Source organism: Microcaecilia unicolor, chromosome 6, assembly GCF_901765095.1.
Source record: "Microcaecilia unicolor chromosome 6, aMicUni1.1, whole genome shotgun sequence".
NCBI classification, from domain to species: Eukaryota; Metazoa; Chordata; class Amphibia; order Gymnophiona; family Siphonopidae; genus Microcaecilia; species Microcaecilia unicolor.
Genome location: NC_044036.1, coordinates 26,562,791 through 26,584,038, shown reverse-complemented (window position 1 = coordinate 26,584,038; position 21,248 = coordinate 26,562,791). Strand labels below are relative to the sequence as shown.

Genomic DNA, 21,248 nt, shown 5'->3' with positions numbered 1-21,248 from the left:
ACATTTTCCCACTAGTCACAGGCTCAATGTGGCTTACACAATACCGTAGGGCAGACTACAGTTCAGTAAAATACAGTTAAACAATGTAAGGTAGTGATCGTATAGTTATCGTATAAAACAACAAAGATAATAAAAGATCAATAAGGTCCAAAAACATTTGCTGTGACAAAAAAGCAGTAACTTAAGTTGAGTCTGGAGGATAAGCCTTCTGGAATGAGGATGTCTTCAGTAATTTCCTGAAATTTAGATGGTTCTGAGTTGATTTTAAGAATTTGGGCAATGCATTTCATAGCTGTGTGCCAATGAAGGAGAAGCTGGATGCATAGGTAGATTTGTATTTTAGGTCATAGCAATCTGGATAATGTAACTTTAAATAGGATCGGGAAGAACTGGAACTGTTTCTAGGTGGTAAATCTATTAAATTTAACATGTATCCTGGAACGTCTCCGTAAACAATCCTATGAACCAAGGTGCAAACCTTAAAGGCAATACGTTCCTTGATGGGGAGCCAGTGTAATTTTTCACGAAGGGGCCTGGCAGATTCAAATTTTGATTTACCAAAGATAAGTCTTGCTGCTGTGTTCTGGGCGGTCTGAAGTTTCTTAATTAGTTGTTCCTTACAACCTGCATAGATTCCATTGCCGTAGTCTAGATGGCTTAATACTATTGACTGTATCAAGTTGCAGAAAACATCTCAAGGAAAAAAAGGTTTTATACGTTTGAGTTTCCACATTGAGTAGAACATTTTCTTTGTGGTACAATTTACTTGGGTTTCCAGGGTCATGTTCCGGTCAATTGTGATGCCAAGTAGTTTTAGGCTATCCAAAATATGGTGTTTGGGCTAGGGGGAGGGGAGAGGGAATTATAAAGTTTTGATGACTGTTATTCTGTCATGTTTATTGTGTTTGTATTGTAATTTCTCATCAATAAAAATTGATTTCAAACTAAAAACCTTTAAAAGTTAATGGCACCTGGGCGCCCAGGTTCTGTTACACAATACTTGAATAACCTGACAAGTGGCACGCCTAAAATTTAGGCATCCACAGTTACAGCAGCCATAGAGCTGGTGTAAGTTCAGGCATGTAAATGTGTGAAGGATGTGTGTAACTTACACTATTCTGTAAGTTATGTGGGTGAGTGGGAGACACACCCATCCATCACCCACATGTTCACCTTGTCCCTTGCACTTTTATACATTAAAGTGGCCCTTATAGAAACAGAAAAAAACATAGAAAAATGAAGGCAGATAAAGACCATATGGCCTATCCAGAATAGTGCCTAGGGGACTTATACTCACCAGTGCCAATTAACCCTGTATTAATGCATACCAAGCGTGGGCCTGCAATTACACAATTGTTCTTCATATCCCTGAACCTTAACATAGAAATAGAGAAAAATGAAGGCAGATATAGACCATCCTCTTCCCCCCCTCCCCCAATATCCAGCGCTATTAAACTGGCCAGGAATGGCTCCTGGCCGGTTAAATAGCATTTAGCTGGCTGCCACTAATATCCAGTGGGAGTTGGCTGGTTATCTCTGCTGCATATTTGCGATTAGTGCATAGTGCTTAACCGGCTATATTGCGTGAATACTGATATTCAGCACTGGGTTAAGCGGTTAAATAGGATTGCGTAAATAGCAGTCCTATTTTTAACTGCTAGGAACTTAACTGATTAGGGCTGGATATCAGCTTAACCAGTTAAGTTCTAACGGCCAAAAATGAAACCGAATATTCAGTGCCAGGCATTGAGTATTCAGGGTTAGCACCAAACGTGGCACTTAAGCAGGCTGCCTCTCACCAGCTGAATATTGGGCCCCCATATGTTCTATCCAGTCTGCCCATCCATTTCGTTCCCTTAGAAATCCTTTTTGATTCAACGTTTTTATTGATGACAGTTCCAAATATACAATGCCAATAAATAATGTAAATTAAATGCATTCAAACTTCAAAGGCGTTTACAACTAAGACCAAGTATTAGAGATGCCATCATATTTATATCTTTATCTTCTTACCCTATCCTACTTGATGTACAACAGTATAAACAAAAATCTGTCAAACACACCCTCAACATGGTCTTAATAATGACAGTGACTACATTAACCCCACATTATTATCGGCAAAACTCTTTATGTTTCTGCTTCAAGCTCCTTAGAAATCCTTTTTACTTGTCCCAAGCTTTCTTAAATTCAGATATACCTTTTGCCTTCTAGGAGGCTAGTCCATGAATTCACCACCTTATCCATGAAATGTTTTCTCAGGTTATTTCCGAGTCTGTCCCCTTTCACCTTCATCCTATATTCCCTCATTCCAATGCTTCTTTTCAATTGAAAGAGGCTCACCTGTGTATTTATTATTTATGTATTTATTTATTTTAAATGTTCTATTCCACCTAAAAACTAAGCAGATTACATATAATTTATGCCACATAGGTGTTTAAACATCTCTATCATATCTTCTTTCTCATTCCTTTCTTCCAAAGTATAGATATTGAGATCTTTAACTGACCATTTTAGTAGCCAGCCTCTGGACTGACTCCATCCTGTTTATATCTTTCAGGAAGGTGCAGTCTCCAGAATCGTAAGCAGTTTTCTAAATTAGGTCTCATCAGAATCTTATAGAGGGTTATCATCACCTCTGTTTTCCTACTGGCTATTCCTCTCCAAGTCCCACCCCTCTTTCGTGCACAAACGTTCTTCACCCCCTAAACTGTCGTTCCCTCAGATATTTGCAACCCAAATGCATGATCCTTCAGGTTTTTTTAAATTGTATTTTATTTATTTATAATTTCATATTTTACAAAGATACTCATAATCTTTGAGGAAAACACCAAATACCTAGTAAATATTTTTAACATACAATATAAATGAAAAAGCTTAAAGGAAAAAAACTTCTAAACTAGGTATACCAGGATATTAGTCCACATAATAGAGGATCATAGATCTTATTCATATCCAAAGGAAGTTGGTAATATAGGTAATTAGTTCATAAGAAAAGTAATAGTAGGTCTACCCCTTTATTCTAATGTCCTTCTAAAACGTTTGGCTCTTCCCCTTTATCTCCCTGAAGATCCAAAACCCCCCGCAATTGAAGAGAATCGTAGAATACATATTTCTTGTCTTTAAACAATAATATACATTTACAAGGAAATCGTAACTGAAAACAGACATTAATCTGTATTGCTTCTTGTTTCATCTCTAGAAATTTCTTTCTCCTTTGCTGGGTCCATTTTGAAATATCAGGAAAAATCGAAATTTTTCCACCCAAAAATTCCATTTGAGTCTGTTGAAAATGTAACCACAGTACAGCTTCCTTATCTTGTAGAAAAGCAAACGAAACAAGTAATGTTGCTCTTGTTTTTATTTCTTCATTAGATTGCTCTAAAAAAGATGAAATATTTCTAGCTTCTACCGAAGTTTCTAATTGAATTTGATCTTCTCACTTCTTTTGTTTACTTCAGTTTTTAGCATTAAATTTTAGCTGCCAAATTCTGGACCTTTCTTCAAGCTTCGCAAGGTCCTTTCTCATGTTATCCACACCATCAGGGGTATAGATTTTTGTATCATCTGCAAAGAGGCAAATCTTATCAGACAGCCCTTCAGAAATATCTCTTGCAAAAATGTTAAAAAAGAACCAGCCCAAGAACCAAACCTTGTGACACACCACTGGTAACATCTCTTTCCTCGGAGTGAGCTTCATTTATCACTACCTTCTGTCGCTTTCCACTCAACCAGTTTCTAACCCAGTCAGCCACTTTAGGGCCCATACCAAGGGCATTCAGGTTATTTATCAGTCATATATAAGGAACTGTGTCAAATGCTTTGCTAAAATCTAAATACACCACATCTAGCACTGTCCCTCAATCCAACTCTCTGCTCACCCAGTCACAGAAATGAATCAGATTTGTTTGACAAGACCTGCCTCTAGTGACTTTGGCCATGCATTAAGCATATGTCCTCATGCAGTAAAAACCAAAACAAAATAGAGATTGTCTCACTGGGAAAAAATTTACTTCCTTCAGAATGTGTAATCCATGTGCTCTTTGAATAGAACGTGTGCACCATTACATCTGTAGTCTTTAGACTTCTAAGTTACATTGTCCTGTAATGTTTTTTGCAGCCCCTCTACCTATGGATGACATTGAAAATATGGCAAAAGACTGCATGAAAGAGGAGGATGAAGAAGATGAAGATTTGGAACAGGATGAAGACTTGTTGGTACGTAGCCTACTTCTTGCCATAGTTTGCTTGTTATCAGTAGTTTACTAGGAAGAGCCCTCCCAGCCGTGCTATGACTGGCAGTATACTGTAATAGATTAAGCACAGAGCTGTGAGCTTGGTAGCCCCAGTCCATCACATAGGGGCATAGTTATCAACATGGGCTACCTTTAAGACATGCTGTTTTAGCATGGGTCCTATTTTATGCAATGTCACCTAGTTACTAATAACTGAGATTCCATTACATAGCTTCCTACTATTCCAGAACCTGTGGGATTGTTGTGTCCATCAACCAGCAGATGAAGATAGAGAATTGAAAACCAAGCTGAGACATATCTTTCTTGGCATTCAGTCCAGCTTCTCAGTATTTTCTATCTCCAGCAGGTGGATGGACGCATTTTTCAGTCTCTGGTTCTGTATGGCACTGTAAGGTGACAGAAAATTAATTACTTCTGCAAATTACTCTGGACTCATTTGGCACAAGGGGGTGATCAGTACCTCAATGTGGCCCTTAGGCTCTTGTCCGGCTGACTCCCAATGAAAGAAATAATGTCGAAATGGAAATATATGATTTATTATAGATATAAAAAATAACTATGGCAAAATGCAAAGCAAGTTACAAAACTGTACACTACCAAAAATATACTGATTATTACATCTATATTATTACAGAACAGTGTGTTTTAAGCCTCTAAAATTGCTTTTATTAAATCTTGAAGTGCATTTTTATAATTTGGCCAGCAGGTGGTGCATGATATATTTTAAGCTCTTACATAGAACTGACCTTTCTTTCCTTAGTTAACACAGATAAGGAAATGCCTGAGTGATATAACCAGCTTTTTTCAAATGTTGTTGTTGACTGGCCTGTGATTGACCCAGGAGTTATTGGGGGGGGAGGGTTCATTTCAGTTGTACTGACTTTTGCTCCAGTTTCAGCCCGGGAGAAGAGAGAGAGAGAGAGCTCTTTGCTGAAGCCATGTAAAAAACAGTTATATTTTATAACTGGTGAACAGCTTTATGCCCTGATCTCCCCAGGTACTTTGTAGGAAGTAAACAAATATTTAGGTAGTGTTATAATTGATCCATATTTCAGTTACTTCTTATTGTTTGCTGATTGCACATTTTTTATTCATTGTTCAATTTTTAACAACAATAAATAATTGTTTATTGCCTCTGCCTGTCTGGACTGATAAAGAATCCTGGTGGTGGTTTGTGTATTGGGTCCATGAGTACTTTCTGGGGAGTGTGGCCCTATTAACCTAGAAATCACTGGGGATAATTTGAGAGCAGGAGACTCGTCCAGAGGTGGTTGTGACCCAGTCGGTGGAAGGAGGGTGCTAGTGTAGAGCACAAGCAGCATATGCTGGGGATAGACCCTCTTAAGTGGCCGCAGGGTAACCCCAGGAGGGTGGCTAGGCATTTCGTGACATATATATACACACACACACACACACACACACATATATATATATATATATATATATATATATATATACACTTACACATACAACTTCCAGGTGATGTAAAGAATCGGCATCTCTTCTAGGCTCCAGCAGAATACCTGCGAGCCCTTGTAGATCAGGAATAGTCCAAGGTTCCTGCGTTGTGCAGTTGGTTACACAGTCTATGGAGAAGCCACAGAGCTGCGGATGAACTTCGTGCAGTGCTCAGCACAGAGTTCAGTTCACAGGTGTTTGGGGCAAATTAGTCTGTAGCTTCTCTGAGAGAGATCCATACACCATGCTATCTTCTTTTCCTTTCCAAACTCTTTCTCTCTCTCATGCCCAGCACTGGCAGTCCTTTGAGTCAGGTGACACACGTGGACCAATCACCATCTGTGTACCTCTGTCCAGTAGATTATCCATGGTCATGACAATGAGGCCTTGTGAGCTTCCAGCAAGAATCTATCAGTCACAAGCCTGATGGTAGCAAACTCCCCTCCATAGTTCACAGATGTGCCAGAGACTCTGTCTTTATAAGGCGCGCTCCTGCGCACCTTCCCAGGAGATACTGGAGGCTAGATTGAAGTAAACAACATGTCCTTGGATGAAGCCAGCAGCATAGCTAGGCTAAGAAGTATTTTTCCCTGAAGAAAGCTGTTTTCCGATGTATTGAGGCCTCAGGCTGCAGAATCCATGTTAGATCAGGAAAAGATGGTTTGGGCCTAACCAGCAAAGGTGAGACAGCAGGAAAAGACCCCTTCAGTACGGAGTGTTTTGCTCCTGGTCCAGTTGGTCAGCTGGTCTTCAGTTGAGGTTTGAGGGTGACTTGAGTCTGCAGTCATATGTGAAGGTCTGGTGCCCAGGAAATTTACTTCTCCACCTCTTCTCTGTTTCCTGTGGAGCCCTCCTATTCCAGCTCAACAACCTTAAAAAATAAAATAAAAAAGAAGGAAAGAGGTTTACTTTCTCATCTGGGGTAAGATTTGTGGAGACAGAGCTTAGGGGGAGCAGCCAGCAATGGCAAGTCCAAATAAAGTTTGACTCGGAACTCCTTCGAGGGCTGCACGTTCTACTTGGTGCAGGGGAGGGATCGTGACTCACTGCATGGGACTGCGTTGTTCTGCACTTGTGCCAGTCGGGATGAATGGCAATTCCCATGGAGGCAGTTAAGCAGTTTTCCTGCTGTGGGACCCACCAGCTGGCGTTGGGGCGTTGCAGTATGTGCAAGCCAGGAATCCCTCAAGTTGGTTGTAGAAAAAGCTCTGCTTATTGGCAGCTCACATTGCTGGGACCTTGAATGCAGAGATGAACGTTCATCAGTCACTCCTTGTACCTGGGAGAATGAGAACTATCCAGCCAGAGTTTTCAGCAGATACAGTACCAATGGAGTTCTGTGTTTCTGAATGATGGCATGCAGCCATTGGAAAGAATCAAGATCAATGCCTTACTGCAGCCCTAGCTGGAGATACAGATGTATATCTTCCCTCCTAGGCTCATGGTAGGCTGCATGTCAAAAAGTATCGCATTGCATTGGGTGTCAAATAATTCTTGTATCCCCAGATTGGCTGTAGAGGCCGTGGTATGCAGATCTGATTCAACTGCTGCACGGGGATTCTTTCCATCTTCCGCAGGTACATGGACTACTGAAGCAAGGTCCGGTGCTCATAGAGGATCTATGCCCATTTGGTCTTATGGCTTGGCCATTGAAAGGAGTTGGGTGAGACAAAAAAGTTATTCTGATTCGATCATTGCTACTTTGCTTCCAGCTTGGAAGCGCTCTACATCCATGGTGTATGCAATGGTGTGGAAGACATTCGAGGGCTGGTGTTTTGAGTGTGGACTTTCTCCCTTCTCTGCTCAGATCGTGCACATCCTAGCATTTCTCCCTCCAGGCAGGTCTTCAGAAAGGATTGATGTTGGGTTCTCTAAAAGTTCAGGTTTGCGTCTTTGGCCTGTTTCATGGGCCGACTACAGAACGTGTCTCTTGCAGTTCACCCGCATATCTTTCGATTGTTGCGAGGAGTGGCCCTCTTGCAGCCTCCTTTTTGTACACAGTGTCCAGTGGAACCTTGATTTAATCCTTCGGGCTATTCAGAAGTCTCCTTTTGAGCCACTCCGGAGGGCTTCCTTGAAAGATCTTACGCTAAAGACCGCATTCTTGGTGGCAGTTGCATCTGCACATAGGGTGTTAGGAGCTTTTAGGCTCTTGTCAGGATCCATTTCTCAGCTTTTCAAAGGTGGGGGCCTTCGTGTGAACCGTTCCTTCTTTTCCAAAAATATCAGCACTTCATCTCAACCAATCCGTGGAGCTTCCGTCCTTTCACAGTGAAAACGAAGAGACTTGGTTTTCTTCTTTGAAGCTTCTCGATATGCGTAGATTCCTCATTAAATTTCTGGAAGTCACAAATGAATTTCGCAAATTGGACAGACTACTTTTGTGCTTTTTGGTAAGGAGAGATTTGGCCTCATGGCTTCCAAGCCCACAGTTGCCAGGTGGCTAAAGGAGACTATCACATCAGCTTATTTCCTTGTGGGGAAGCAGGCTCCTCAGGTCGTGTGGGCTCAATCTATGAGGCTTACGGCAACATCATGGGTGGAGGCTAACTTAATCTCTCTGGCAGATTTGTAGAAGGCGGTGACGTGGTCAACACTGCATACCTTTTCCAAGCACTACAGTGTGGATGTTGCAGCGTGCTTGGAAGCCAGTTTTGGGGCTTCGATCCCCAGGGCACTGGTGCCAGGATCCCACCCACCCACTCTAGGGATTGCTTTTAAACATCCCACAGTTTCTGTAATAGTGGGAAGCTATGTAATGGAAGGAGAAATTAAGTCTTGCCTGATAATGTTCTTTCCATTAGTTCTTCACATTATTCCAGAGATCCACCCGAGGTTTCTGAGATGTTTAGTCTGTGTGAAGTAATGGGTTGGATAACGACCATCACCTTGCATAGTGTTTCCTGTATATCTCTTGTTCCCTTCAGGTTGTCCAGAGATGAGTGAGATTGCTCATCTGGTTAGTGTTCGGTTAATGACTTGCTTAAGGTTGTTGTGTTTATTCAGAATTCATTCTGACTGCTTGTCTGTTTAAATATTGAGGAGCTGGACTGGATGCCAAGAGAGAGATGTCTCGGCTCAGTTTTTAGTTCTCTATCTCTACCTTCTGGTTGATAAACACAACTATCCCACAGGTTCTAGAATAGTGGAAGGGACCAATGGAAAGAAAATTACCAGAAAATTACTGTAAAATAACACATCCTAATTATAACCCATGTTTATTTGTAACACTTATACCCCGCACTTTCCCACTTATTAGCAGGTTCAGTGCGGCTTACATAGTATAATAGGTTTACAAAATAAACATAGAATGGATACAGTTGTCAAATAGTGAAAAGAGGTAGTCAATTAGATGTGGGTAAATGAGATGGGTGAGGTAGGAGAATAGTCGAGGAAGGGAGTAGGAGGAGGAGGGTGAGTATTGGGTAGCGTATTGTAAGTAAGGCAAAATAGTAAGGGGTTGGAATAGGGATGAATTTAGAGAGGATTGAGTAGGGGAGCATATTCCAGGTTCTGTCTTTATAGTCTTTATATTCTGATCCGGGTATGATTTCAAGTTTAAGTCAGGTCATTTGTGGACGACCAGAGGCTTTCGGCTTATCTGGCAACCGATGAGGCATAGTTTCCCCCAGTTCTTTCACCAAGTTACTGAGATCTTCTCCAAATAGTCACTTGCCCTGAAAGGGAAGTTTAACTAGACATGACCAACGCTGCATTCGCTTCCCAGTTCTGCAACCAGAACAGCCGACGTGCCATGACAGCCAACGACAAATTGCAGGCCTTAACCCCTAACATGTCATTAATAGCATCTGTCCAAGTAGGCCAACTCTGCTTCTAGCTGGGCGTTATGGCGCCCATCTTGTGTTGCATAACTTCCCTCCTCAGGGACAAGGCGCTTCACCTTAGACTTAAGATTGTGAGCTTTGTGAGCTGTAGAGTAATATTTGAATTACTTTATGAAAGGACTGTACATGAATATATAACTACTTTACCTTTTACGAAATATCAACTTAGTTATTTTCTGATTTTAGTTCATCTCAGGTGGTTCTCCTTTTTCCCCAAAACTTTTGGTTTCATTTGTATATACTTATTTTGTGAAATAGCATAAATTAATATAGGAAAGCTTATCTTGTCCTTTGCGACTAAAAGAATGCAGCACCAAAGGAATGTTAAAATTGTGAGGTGTGGAGTTGTTATTAAAGGATATTGATTTTGAAGAAGAAAGTATTGGCAGAAATGTTTTTGTTATAGTAAAAAAAAAAAAATCTACAAATAAGAAGTATCACTGCTTCAAAGTATGGCCTGACAAATCCTAGTTGCTGCGAGATTGTCAAGCCCCGTTGTAACAGCAGTTTTCTTTTGTATGGCACTGTGTGGCTCTTAGTGGGAGTGAGCTGCATGGTGCTGAACTTTCACATTCATCTCTGGAGACAAGGGCCAGAGATTAGGCTCCAGGTAGCTCAAACTCAGTGAGAGAAGCATGGTGCCAGACCAAAGGCAACAGCTGTTCTGGCAATGGTGGGGGAGGGGGGAAGGGAGGGGTTGGGTTAGGAGGATGGCTGGGTGATGAGTGACTGGGTAGAGGGTGGATGAAGGCCAGCTGGGAGATGACTCCATAGGTGGGGGTTGATGTGCATGGCTGCTAGGGATTGAGTGGGGCAACCGAAATTAAATGCCTGACCTTACTAAGTCTCCCCTCCTATCCACCCCTTCTCATAAACACAAAATAGGGAAACAGCCACAGTAAATCAGGCCATAAAAGAACTGCAACAAAATTACTATACACAGAAAAATAGAACAAATTGAAAATTTCAACAGAAGACTGAATTTAAGAATATTGAACTTTCCATGGATTAAAGAACTAAGTTCTACTGAACTATTCAAAAAATACCTACAAGAAATTCTGCTGTATCCGGATTCAGCTATTCCTCCTTTAAATAAAACTTATTATTTACCAATTCCACAGCAAGCTGAGCCTGGTGATAGCGGTAATAAAATTGTTAATTCAAGGAATTTACCTTCTGATCAACAAAACCCACGTTAATATTAGAAACATCTCTATCTGAAATAGAACAACGTAGAACTCTTTTGGTTTCATTTGTTTTCGAACAGGATTTGAATTCAGTGCTGAAACTATATTTTAAGAATTCCTTGAAAACTTTCTGTGGTCAAAGAGTATGGGTATATCCTGATGTCTGTAAAACAACTCAAGATAGAAGGAAAAAAATTCTTGCTGTATAGAGAGGAGACCTGAGCTTTAGGGGCAACATATTTGCTTGCATACCCATGTAAATGTCTGATTAAATATATGGGTATAAAATATACTTTTTTTTTTTGAGCCAGAACATCTTAAAGCATTTTTGGAAATGAAAAAAGTAGCCATTAGACCTAAAGAGTAAGTGATGATGTCACCTGATTATTAAAGATATAAGGGAATATATTAAGGCCAGGCCATATGCTTTGGTTTTTTGTTTTTTTTTTCCCTTATGATCTCCTATTATCTAAATCACAACCCCCCCCCCCCCCCCTTAATTTTAATTGTGGTCTAAAGAATTGTATAACTTGTTTTTCCTAATGGGTTCAGTATATGCAGAACTTATAACAAATGTTTTTGTTTTTTTTGTATCCAAGTCATGCAATGTGTTTCAATTGCATGTTAATCGTGTACGAAATGATAAACAATAAATAAATAAATAAATAAAAAGAACTGCAACAGATCTTGGACTTTGATTTCTCTTACCCCTTAACCCTACTGGCTTTGAGAGTCAGAGATTGTTCGTCAAAGCCTACTTTTAAATACAATTTGATAGTGTTATTGAGGGATTTGATTAATATGTGCATGTTGGGCTTTTTGGCAGTCTTGTTCAACTTGAAAATTCTCATTCCAGACCTATTTAACATTTGTTTTAAGCTGCTTCCTTTCTAGTCCCTTGGAAGTGTCCATGTTTAAAATAGTGGCATAATCATTGTTGGGCTCAGAGACATACCTTGTGGAGCAGAACAGGGGGGGGGGGGTTGGGGGAAGGGATGAGGGGGAGGGTTCATTCGTTCATGGAGCTATGATACAATCGTAGGTATTGGTTCCTATGGGAGAGGGGAGGCTTTGGGTGTGATTAGAATAGGGAAGGAAATTGCATTTGTGGAGACAAGAATGACATATCTGTATTAAAGTTAAAGCCTTTTACATTGGATGCAAGAGGAACCACCCACCATCTGGCTTTGGAGGAATAAATTTCATGAGTTGATGCTATGGGAGGCTAGAGCAGCACGAGGTACCCCAAAGAAAAGAAAAGCATTAATTTCCATTTGGAATAGATACTTGCAACAAAGCTCTCATAAAGCACGAAGTGCAGTGCTCAATAATCTGACTGAGCCATGAGATAGAAGGAGAGAGAGGCTAAAAATTTAAGGTATGGGAGGGGTTAGTGGAGTGTGCATAGTTTGAGTAGACCGCCTCAGAAATGGGGGAAAGTGCCAAAGGAATCCGGTCACGTTCACCTACACTCTGATAAGTATACTGAGGGGAGAGGGATGCCATGAAGTTAAAAGTTGGTTTAAGAGGAGGGAGGGAGGGGGGGGGACATAGTTTTGAAAAAGGTAAGATACTATGTAAATTGAAGGGTTACATGCCATAATAGCTGTGGGAAAAATTTTGATTGAAGAAAAACATTCAGCAGTCTCGTCGGTAAACATTGTTGAGACTTAAATGAGGTAATAAAATACAGAGCAATCACGAGACACAATTATTGGAGTTTAATATGGAAGTTTATGGGTTAAGATAGAATTATCTGTTATCAAACTTTTACTGTCTAACAAAGAAATGCAAATAATGCATCTTCATTCATAACAATAGTTCAAACATAAAAAGTAAATATAGAATAGGGTCTGGGGGGGGGGAGGGATAAATGTTGTATTTCAAAATGGGATGGCTGTACGCAATGTTGCATGGTTGAAGTGCTGTTCCACTGAGTGTTGTATAATTATTTTGAGAATGTTATGTTTAGGTGGATTGGTACTTGAGGAGATGTTATCAATAAAAATGGTTGTAAATGACAAGTAGAGGGGAAAGAGGGAGGGTTGGGGGGGTTGGGAGAAACTGTCAAAAAGATTGATGATGGACTTTATCATTGTATTTCTATTTTGAAAGTTTGCTGGTGGCATTTAAGTTTCTGCCAGATATTGGATGTAGTTATCTTTGTCATCAATAAAAATGTTGAAATATAAAAGTAGTGGCACAAAATAGATCTCTCCCACAATGCATCTGATTTGTTTATTCTTTAGACAGCACAGCCAGTTGGTGCTGGAATAGATGGGGTCATTTTTGACCTCAGAAACACTGGATTTGCAGGGAATTTAAAACAAATATTTTCACTGGGATTCTGTGAGCAGTGCTGCCTTTTACATGTGTGTGTTTCAAACTGAGCACAGTAGGTGCCATTATTGTGTAAAACAAACTCATGCTTGAAGTCTAGTCATGATGCAGAAATGATTTGTCTGATACACTAGGCAGAGCTGCAGGAAGTTGTGGGTGAAGATGCGGAGGAGGAAGGAAGCCACTCAGAACCTGCATCCACAGCGATGCCGGTCATCGTTACAGAGAACCTTCTCACCTCACCTGTGGCAGAAGAAAGAGCTCCGATTCAGGTACATTGGAATATCACTAGATGGGTCAATATTCAGTTGCCACAGTCAGTTTCTTTTTTCTTGTTGTTAAACACCGATTGTGGGGGGTCAAAAATATCCAGATATTCAGAACCACTATCCGGATAGTGACTGGTACTAAATATCCAGATAAGGAGGCAGTTAACGTTTAAATCTCTATGTCAGTTTTATTCTGTTTGGGGGCTGTATGTACAGTCATTGGCTCTTCGTGCCCACAGTCAATCTTAAATCAATTGGGTGCTCTTTCAGATACCACAAGGTAAAGTCTTTCCCTGCCCCTCCTTTTTTTTTCTTTCTTTCAGGGGCAGCCAGGGGTAGTTCTGGTTTTGCTGATACTCTGCATTTTTTCTGGTGGGGGGGTTATAAGAATCCATACCCTCCATGATGGGTATTTTGGTTATGTATGAGTAATGCGGGGTTATGTGGAGTTGCAGTCTTTCAGGCGTTTGGTTGGGTCTTGCTTTTGGTTGGGTGTTTTTTCTTCTATGCTATGCTAGTCTTACAATAGCGGGTAGGGGTGGGTTGGGCAGGGTGGGGCTTTTCAAACTTCATGTAAAAGGATTGATGACGAAATGTCTTATGTTCCTGTTCTCAGCTATGTGTAATTTTTATATGTTTCTGCTTATTGCTCTTATTGTCTCAATATTCTGACAATATTCTGTTGTTTGCATTGTCATCAATAAAAATTGTTAAATATGCGGATAAGGAAGTCGGCGCTGGAACTTATTGGGATGACTTAAGATGGTCTTTTATCTGTCCTAAAAAACCTGAGTAGCAGACTGAATAATATGTAAACTGAAAAGTGCACACCCACTTAAGGGTATGTAAGTCAATTACACTCAGGTACAGTAACATACGCCTATAAATGACCCTTTTGGAATCCCAGCCAGTGCAAAAGTGTGCACCTCAAAGGGGTGGAGTTTGGGAAGAGCGCAAAAGTGTGCACCTCAAAGGGATGGAGCTTGGGAAGAACGCAAAAGTGTGCACCTCAAAGGGGTGGAGCTTGGGAAGAGCGCAAAAGTGTGCACCTCAAAGGGGTGGAGCTTGGGAAGAGCGCAAAAGCATACATGTAATTATAAAATACTATTATATACACACAAACCTGTTATAAAATTACCCTTCACACTGAATATTCCACATAGCAGGTGCTGTTATCACAAAAGTGCTTTTGAACTTTAAACCTGTGAATTTTGTACACTTATAATGGAAGGAAAACATTTGTGGGGTCATTGCTGTACTGTAGTAGTTCTCAACCCAGTCCTCTAGACATACCCAGCCACTCAGGTTTTCAGGTTACGCACAATGAATATTCATGAGAGAGATTTGCATACAGTGGAGGTGGTGGTGCATGCACATTTATCTCATTATGAATGTCCTGAAAACCTTACTGGCTAGGTGTGTCCCAAAGACAAGAGTTGAGAACTCCTGCTTTACAACCTTAATTCTAGAGCATTAATCTTCTGATCTAAAGGTGAACTCCGTGGTATTTTCCTTTAAATACATTTGACTGCCTTGGTAGGAAAGACATGTATTCTTGAATATTGGACACAACAGGAAGTCCCCTCTTGTGGCACAGTCAGTTCCATAATTTGCTTTTAATGGAGCTTAGGGATTCACAATTGAATGTCAAAACACTGCGTAACTTTTTACTTAGTGTGGAGACAATACGTTCACACTCTGGCCCCTAGGGCTCAATGTCATATTTTAAATCAATTGGGTGCAGTCTCGGGTACATCATAGCCCTGGACAGACTTTCTTGATGAAACAATTGGATTTCATTTCGTCACAGTAGTCCATGATCCTTGTATTTTCGGCTTTATGTAATGGGGGAAGGTGGGATATGGGGTTTGGGGGATGGGAGGGAGGTGGAGAGGGGTAGGTTGAGAGGGGTTTCCTGTTGGATTTTTCTCTTTCTTTATGTTCTCTAGCATTGTTTTTCTTCTCCAGGGGGTGGGGGGTGGGGTTGTAAGATCCCAGACGCTCCACACTTGGTTTTATTTTTCACTAGTTCTTTGGAGATATTTTGTCATTTCTTAGTTCAAGGAGGGAAAGAGGTGGTGGTCTTTGGGACTGTTCTATTATGTTTTCTCTGTCTTTTATTGTTTTGGCAATATGATGTTTGTAATTGTATGCATTTCTTAATAAAAATTGTTTGAAGTAAATACATTTGACTGCCTGCTGTTTCTGCATATTTGTTTGTTAGATTCTTGATATACTGTCTTTTTGTGGTACAACCAAAGCATTTGATGTATTACATGCATGCCCAGTCCTTGAATGGTTTCAGAGTAATGTTTGTTAGGAGGGCTGGAATCAGTGGTGTGCTGGAGCAGGCTGTCACAGGCTCGCAAGAGCCGGTTGTTAAGTTTTTAAGAATTTTGGGAGCCGGTTGTTAAAGCAGGGCCCTCCATGGCTTCTTTAACAACTGGCTCCCAAAATGTGGGCTTGGGCCCCCTGCTGAATTCTCTTTTACTTTGCTGGTGGGGATGCTGAGCCCTGCCAGCCAAGTAAATAGACTACTGCTGCTCCCCACTCCTTGTTTCCAGCTCTGAGCAGCAGGCTGGGACTTCTCCAGCATGTGAAAGAAGTGCCAGCATGCTGCTCAGAGCAAGACGTTGGGAGTGGTGGCAGTCCATTTATTGGCTGCCAGCAAAAGTATGCCTAGCGTGCCCATACGAAGGGAGGGAGCAGAAAGAGGCAAGTGAAAACCTCAAGCCCTGGAGAAAATCCTACCTTGTGTCAGACCACTCTGGAAGGATTCAGTTTTCAAACACTGGAAGAGCCGGCACTTGCTTCAATTGGCTCTGCAGTTTTTTTTGCGGATCTCAGCATAGAGGGAGTTTTGCTTAGTCCTCCCTCCGGTGCAGCTCCCCCATGACCCGGAAGCAGATTCGCGATGACTGAGATGCAGCATGGTGAGACACCCAAAATGGAGTCGGTCCCCCTTGCTGCAAGAGGAGGACCCGTCGCTGCCTTGTCCCGTGGGATTTTAGTATCGGAGGGTGTGCAGGCTGTTCAGCCTTCTTTCTCTCTCAACCTGGGAGCTGCTTCTTGTGGAAATGGAGGATTGAAGAAACCGGCTTTAGTGACCATGGGGTCCTTGTGAGATGCAATTCAAGGTCTGAACTCTTCCCTTCTTCAGGTATCAACTCCTTTAGGGGAGAGGTCTCTGATATAAAACAATTATATCAGGCTCTGTCTGGAAAAATGGATCTTCAAGTAAGTAAAATTGATTCATTAGAAGGTGAAATTAAACAATTACAGAGCTTTGTCTCGACAGTCACCAGGGAGAGAGATATTCAAACTCGAAAGCTTGAATATTTAGATAATCACGGAAGAAGGAATAATTTGAGATTCTTAAACTTTACTAAATGATCGCTAATTCCTGCATTGGGAATGCTGAAAAAATATTTCTGGGAATTCCGGCTGAGGGTTTTCCGCCGGTAGAGCCCAATATATAACGGGATTTTTGAGAACTTCATCTGTGAATCCTCAACGAATTAAATCTGACTGAATTCTTCGAAAGCTCTTTAGAAGTTATAACTGAATGAACCACCCTCCTAGTGACTTTTGCTTTAGAGTCAGACAGAAATAATATATTTCGCTCATATTTTTGTCATATAAATGCACTTTTTGGGGGATCTAAGGTTAAAGTATTTAGCTAGAGACATGCAAAAAAGAAGAAGAGAATGTTTGGCTTTAAAACCGAGAGTTCTCAACTTAGGTGGATCGTTTGTATTAAAATTTGCTTGTAGATGTCTAGTGTCTTTAAATCTGATTAATTTTGTTTTCTTTGACCCAAAGAAATTGTAAGAATTAATTATTTCTAAGGAAGGTGAAAGAGATGTTTCTTTGCATGCTCCCACTTGTTAATAATATGCTGTTTATTTGGCTGCGAGTGTTTGTTGCTCTCCCCTGCTCCATTTGATTATAATGTACTTCTTTAGTATTTCCTTGTATCTGGATCTAATATATTGTGGGTAATTTTTTCTTTAATTTCAGGTTAAATCCTATTCTTTAATTTTATTGCTGTTATTGCCAAGCATTTATGTTTGTTATATGAATGTAATGTTAAATTCCATAAATATAAAATAAAAAAAAAATCTAAATGAATTGTAACTAGAATAAAGCAGTGGACATGGTCTGGGAGAGGGCATAAATTTTAGTATTTCAATTGTGACCTAATAAGAGGAGTTTGATTAATATATGTAAAGTTAGTTTGGAGGTGTCCCTTTAAATTGATGGAAAAAATTTCCAACCCATATATGGAATATATATCTCACAAATGGAACCTCAAACCTCCTAACAAGGAACAATACCGAAGTATGAACAATGCCTTGTATAAACAGGAGTAAGTTAATATCATAGGTTCCTATTTAAGGAAGAAAAAGAGACAAAAACCCAAACGCAAAAACTCATACTACATGAGAAAAACGTATGGGATGAAAAACTCTCTTTCCCTCTTAAAAATATAAATTGTAAATTAAACGGACACCAAAAACCAAACTACCCAAAACTGACCCCAGCCAGAAAGCAAGGCTACCTAAAAGAGCCCCCCCCCCCCCCGGGAGGAAGAAACCTGAAGTTCAATTAAGGATAACATAAAGCCTAAGATAGCCAAGGCAAACATTTATAAACCCACTCTGTCCTACCAAAATGTACAACAAACATGCCCTACACCAATGGCTAAAGGTTTACTTAGCTCAATCCAGGCGAAACAGCTTCAGGAAAGTTTCAATCAAAAATTCCCCCCAAGGACTCCGGAGCCTTATAAAACTTCTGCAACCGGCGAAAAAAACGCCGACCCTTCAGTATTTCAATTGTGTACAGACGTGTGTGTTTTATAAAATATGTGCATAAATTGTGATGCTGCCCGTGGCCTGCCCAGAATCCACACCAGAGCATGCCTACATGCGGGTTCATAAAAGTTTATATCTTCTTACCATGTAAATGCAGAGGTATTCTGAATATTGCTGAGCCAGCGATTAAGCATCTTCTGAGACTCAAATAGCAATTTTGCTAATTCAAACTTTCAGGGTTGTCCTAGTCAGTTTTCAAAATAAAACTCCGTTACATACATTTTAGGAACCTAACTAGCTGCAACTTACCTAAAACTTAGGGTCCTAAATTTAGGACTGCAGACTTATGTATCCTAAAGATCTTCTTGTTCGATGCTTATGATTAAAATAATAATAAATCAAGCCTTACTTGAGGTGTTTAGAACTGAAAATCAGTTAAGCACCTACCGGTAACTCTTTTTTCCACTCTAACGCTTCCTCTTTAGCTGTTACTTTTCTTGATCCTCATTAATTTTCAAAGAGGCAGATTTAGGGTACTAACTGCCATGAGGCGGTTAGTATGGATGAGGTTTTTCAAGTTAATTTGCCAGTACTTATGGACTTTATGTAAATTATCTTTGATTAGAAATGTACATTTTGCTGGCACAAGAAAATCGTGCAGCGTGTCTGTTTTCAACAGTGCTGGGAGCTGTCTGTACACTGAGTTCTGTGCTGGCGGTGATCACTTACAGATTTTGTGAGGGGTGGGACTGTGTATGCAAACAAAGTTCATACCAGTTGTAACAGTAAATATCATGCATGTTTTTTACACCCTGAAAACGTGTGCCAATAATTAAATATGTAGAGCTTGATTAGGAAATGAGTCTATCCCTCCTCCCTTCCTTCCTCCTTTCATCCTCTTTCAGGAATTTTATTCAAAGACCTCACTGTTCAGGCAGCCTGGTAATAAACCACATTTTTCCACTTTCACTTTTACGATGCATTACCTTTGCTGCTCCATTCACTATTTCTGTAGCATGTGCAACTGTGGGAGGAATTAACAGAGTACAAGGGTCTCTCTGTTTCCGAGATGCGTTTTTATTTCATCCTCGCTTCATACAGTATTGTGTATCAGATACACTTTTTTTTTTTTCAGTAGCATTTTCTTTCCTTTATAACAGTGTACCAAGTCAGACAACGACATCATTTATCTTCCCTTCATTTGTTTTGTTTTAAGGCTGCAGAGCCTTCTGCTGTTTCAAGTCTCATGCAGCAAATGATAGAAGATCGGATCTGTAACTACAGGACAGCAATCGGTAATGCAAAACAGGCAGGCGAAAGCTCCAAGGCAAGACGGTATGAGCGAGGCTTAAAGGTATGTGAAAGGTTCTCTGGCTTCCAAAAGAGGAAGAATTCCTTGTGTTTCTTTACAGATTGAAAAGCAGTGGGTATTAATAGAGGCCTTTGATCAGTGAAATACAGTCTGGTCTGGATAGTTAATTATACTTTATGGAAACCCAGGGTATAAAAATGGGTATTGGATCTATAAAAAAAAGATACATTTGTTACCTAATTATGAAAAAACACTACCCCCACGTTTTGTTGGTGTCCATTAAGCTGCAAAAGAAAACAGGCGGGGTAGAGAGAGTTGTTGCTGGATCTCTGAGTTGCATGATAAAGAGATGTAGGTAAAGGATAAGGGAGATATATTCAGTTGAAGCAGGGCCGTGCCAAGGGTCTCTGTCACCCCCCTGCAGACTATCAGTTGGGGCCCCCCCCCCCCACCCTCGTGTGGCACAAGATGCAAAGGAAATAGGAGCTGAAAGATGGAGTGCATCTTTGTGGGATTGCTGAATAAATAAAGGGTTTACAACCACTTAGCTTTTTGTGCTTTCATGTTCATGAAATTGGTAATTAAATCTGATATCTAACTGGGCACATATATCATTCTCAATAGCAATCATGGCAAGGCTTACAAGCCTTTCTTGCAAAATACTTGATCGCAAATAATTTTTTATGATTTTTAACCGTGAAAATGATCGTTAGCACTGACTCTAAAGTTTAGCAATTTCATTAAAGCAAAATGTATTTTCACATATCACAAACTCTTTACTCTTCCTATCCAAGGAGAATGTTTTATATAAAAACAAACACAAAAAAAAAGCAATCAGATTTTCCCTTACCAGCACTTCAAACACTAAACAGTCAGCTAAACTTCTTTGAAACTACTGTTGGAACCATCAGCCAATGAAATGGCTTTTAGCTCTAGATATCTCAGGTTACTTGATAAGTATGCACACATCATTGCAGTCATCATGCCCTCCTCTCGGTGTACATGCTCAGAAAAACTTTGACCCACTTACAGATTTTAACAATTACACTATTTATTTTTTTATTTCTCCCCAGTCTCACTCGCACACCTCCCTCCAAACCTGTTCTCTTTAATTTGAATGTTGTTCAAGCTCACCCTGACTAAGGAGTTCTTCCCACACCAAAGACATATATAGCACTAGTTGTATTCTTTCAAACAACTTCAGCAGAGCCTGCCTGCCTCAGTAAGCACTGCTACGTGAAGAGGGGAGGGTAGGGGAGAGAGGAGAATCACAACTCCAGGTAAAAGATTTTGCAACTGAGCAGACCTCAGGCGCCCTCCAGAGGTCGGCGCCCCCCTGCAGTGCTTACCTCGCTTACTGTGTTGGCACGGCCCTGAGTTGAAGGTAGAATTAAATAGACAGCTTTACACCCTCTTTAATGTTTATGCTTCCAATAAAGACCAGGGAGAATATTATGCAGATCTAGAACAAAAATTGCTTGATTCCTAGCAGCCCTCCAGACCAGTCCAGATGCTTCGGTTGCATACCTAGCAGCAGATGGAGACTGAGAACACCTAAGCTTGCAACTTATTGGTGATTTGAATTTAACTTTGGACCTCCATTTAGATAATTCTAATACTTTAATCACTTATGCAAAGATTGATAAGAGTTCGACTTCACAAATTTATGAACTGGTGTGGTCTTGATGATGACTGGAAAGTTCAGAACCCTAATAACTCAAGATTGCACATGCTTTTGTGTGGTTCTCCGCTCTTACTCCATAGTTT

The 21,248-nt window shown here is 40.5% G+C and overlaps 1 protein-coding gene across 2 annotated transcripts in view; it reads left to right on the top strand.

Annotated features, from left to right (window-relative positions):
* The window catches only part of CC2D1B (coiled-coil and C2 domain containing 1B), a 163,914-nt gene that overhangs the window by 41,900 nt on the left and 100,766 nt on the right, over window positions 1–21,248 (top strand). For both annotated transcript variants that reach the window (XM_030205466.1, XM_030205467.1), the window contains exons 4-6: window positions 4,118–4,215; window positions 13,218–13,355; window positions 19,386–19,523. In XM_030205466.1, coding sequence (XP_030061326.1) covers window positions 4,118–4,215; window positions 13,218–13,355; window positions 19,386–19,523 — 374 coding nt within the window. The remainder of the gene's footprint in view (window positions 1–4,117; window positions 4,216–13,217; window positions 13,356–19,385; window positions 19,524–21,248) is intronic.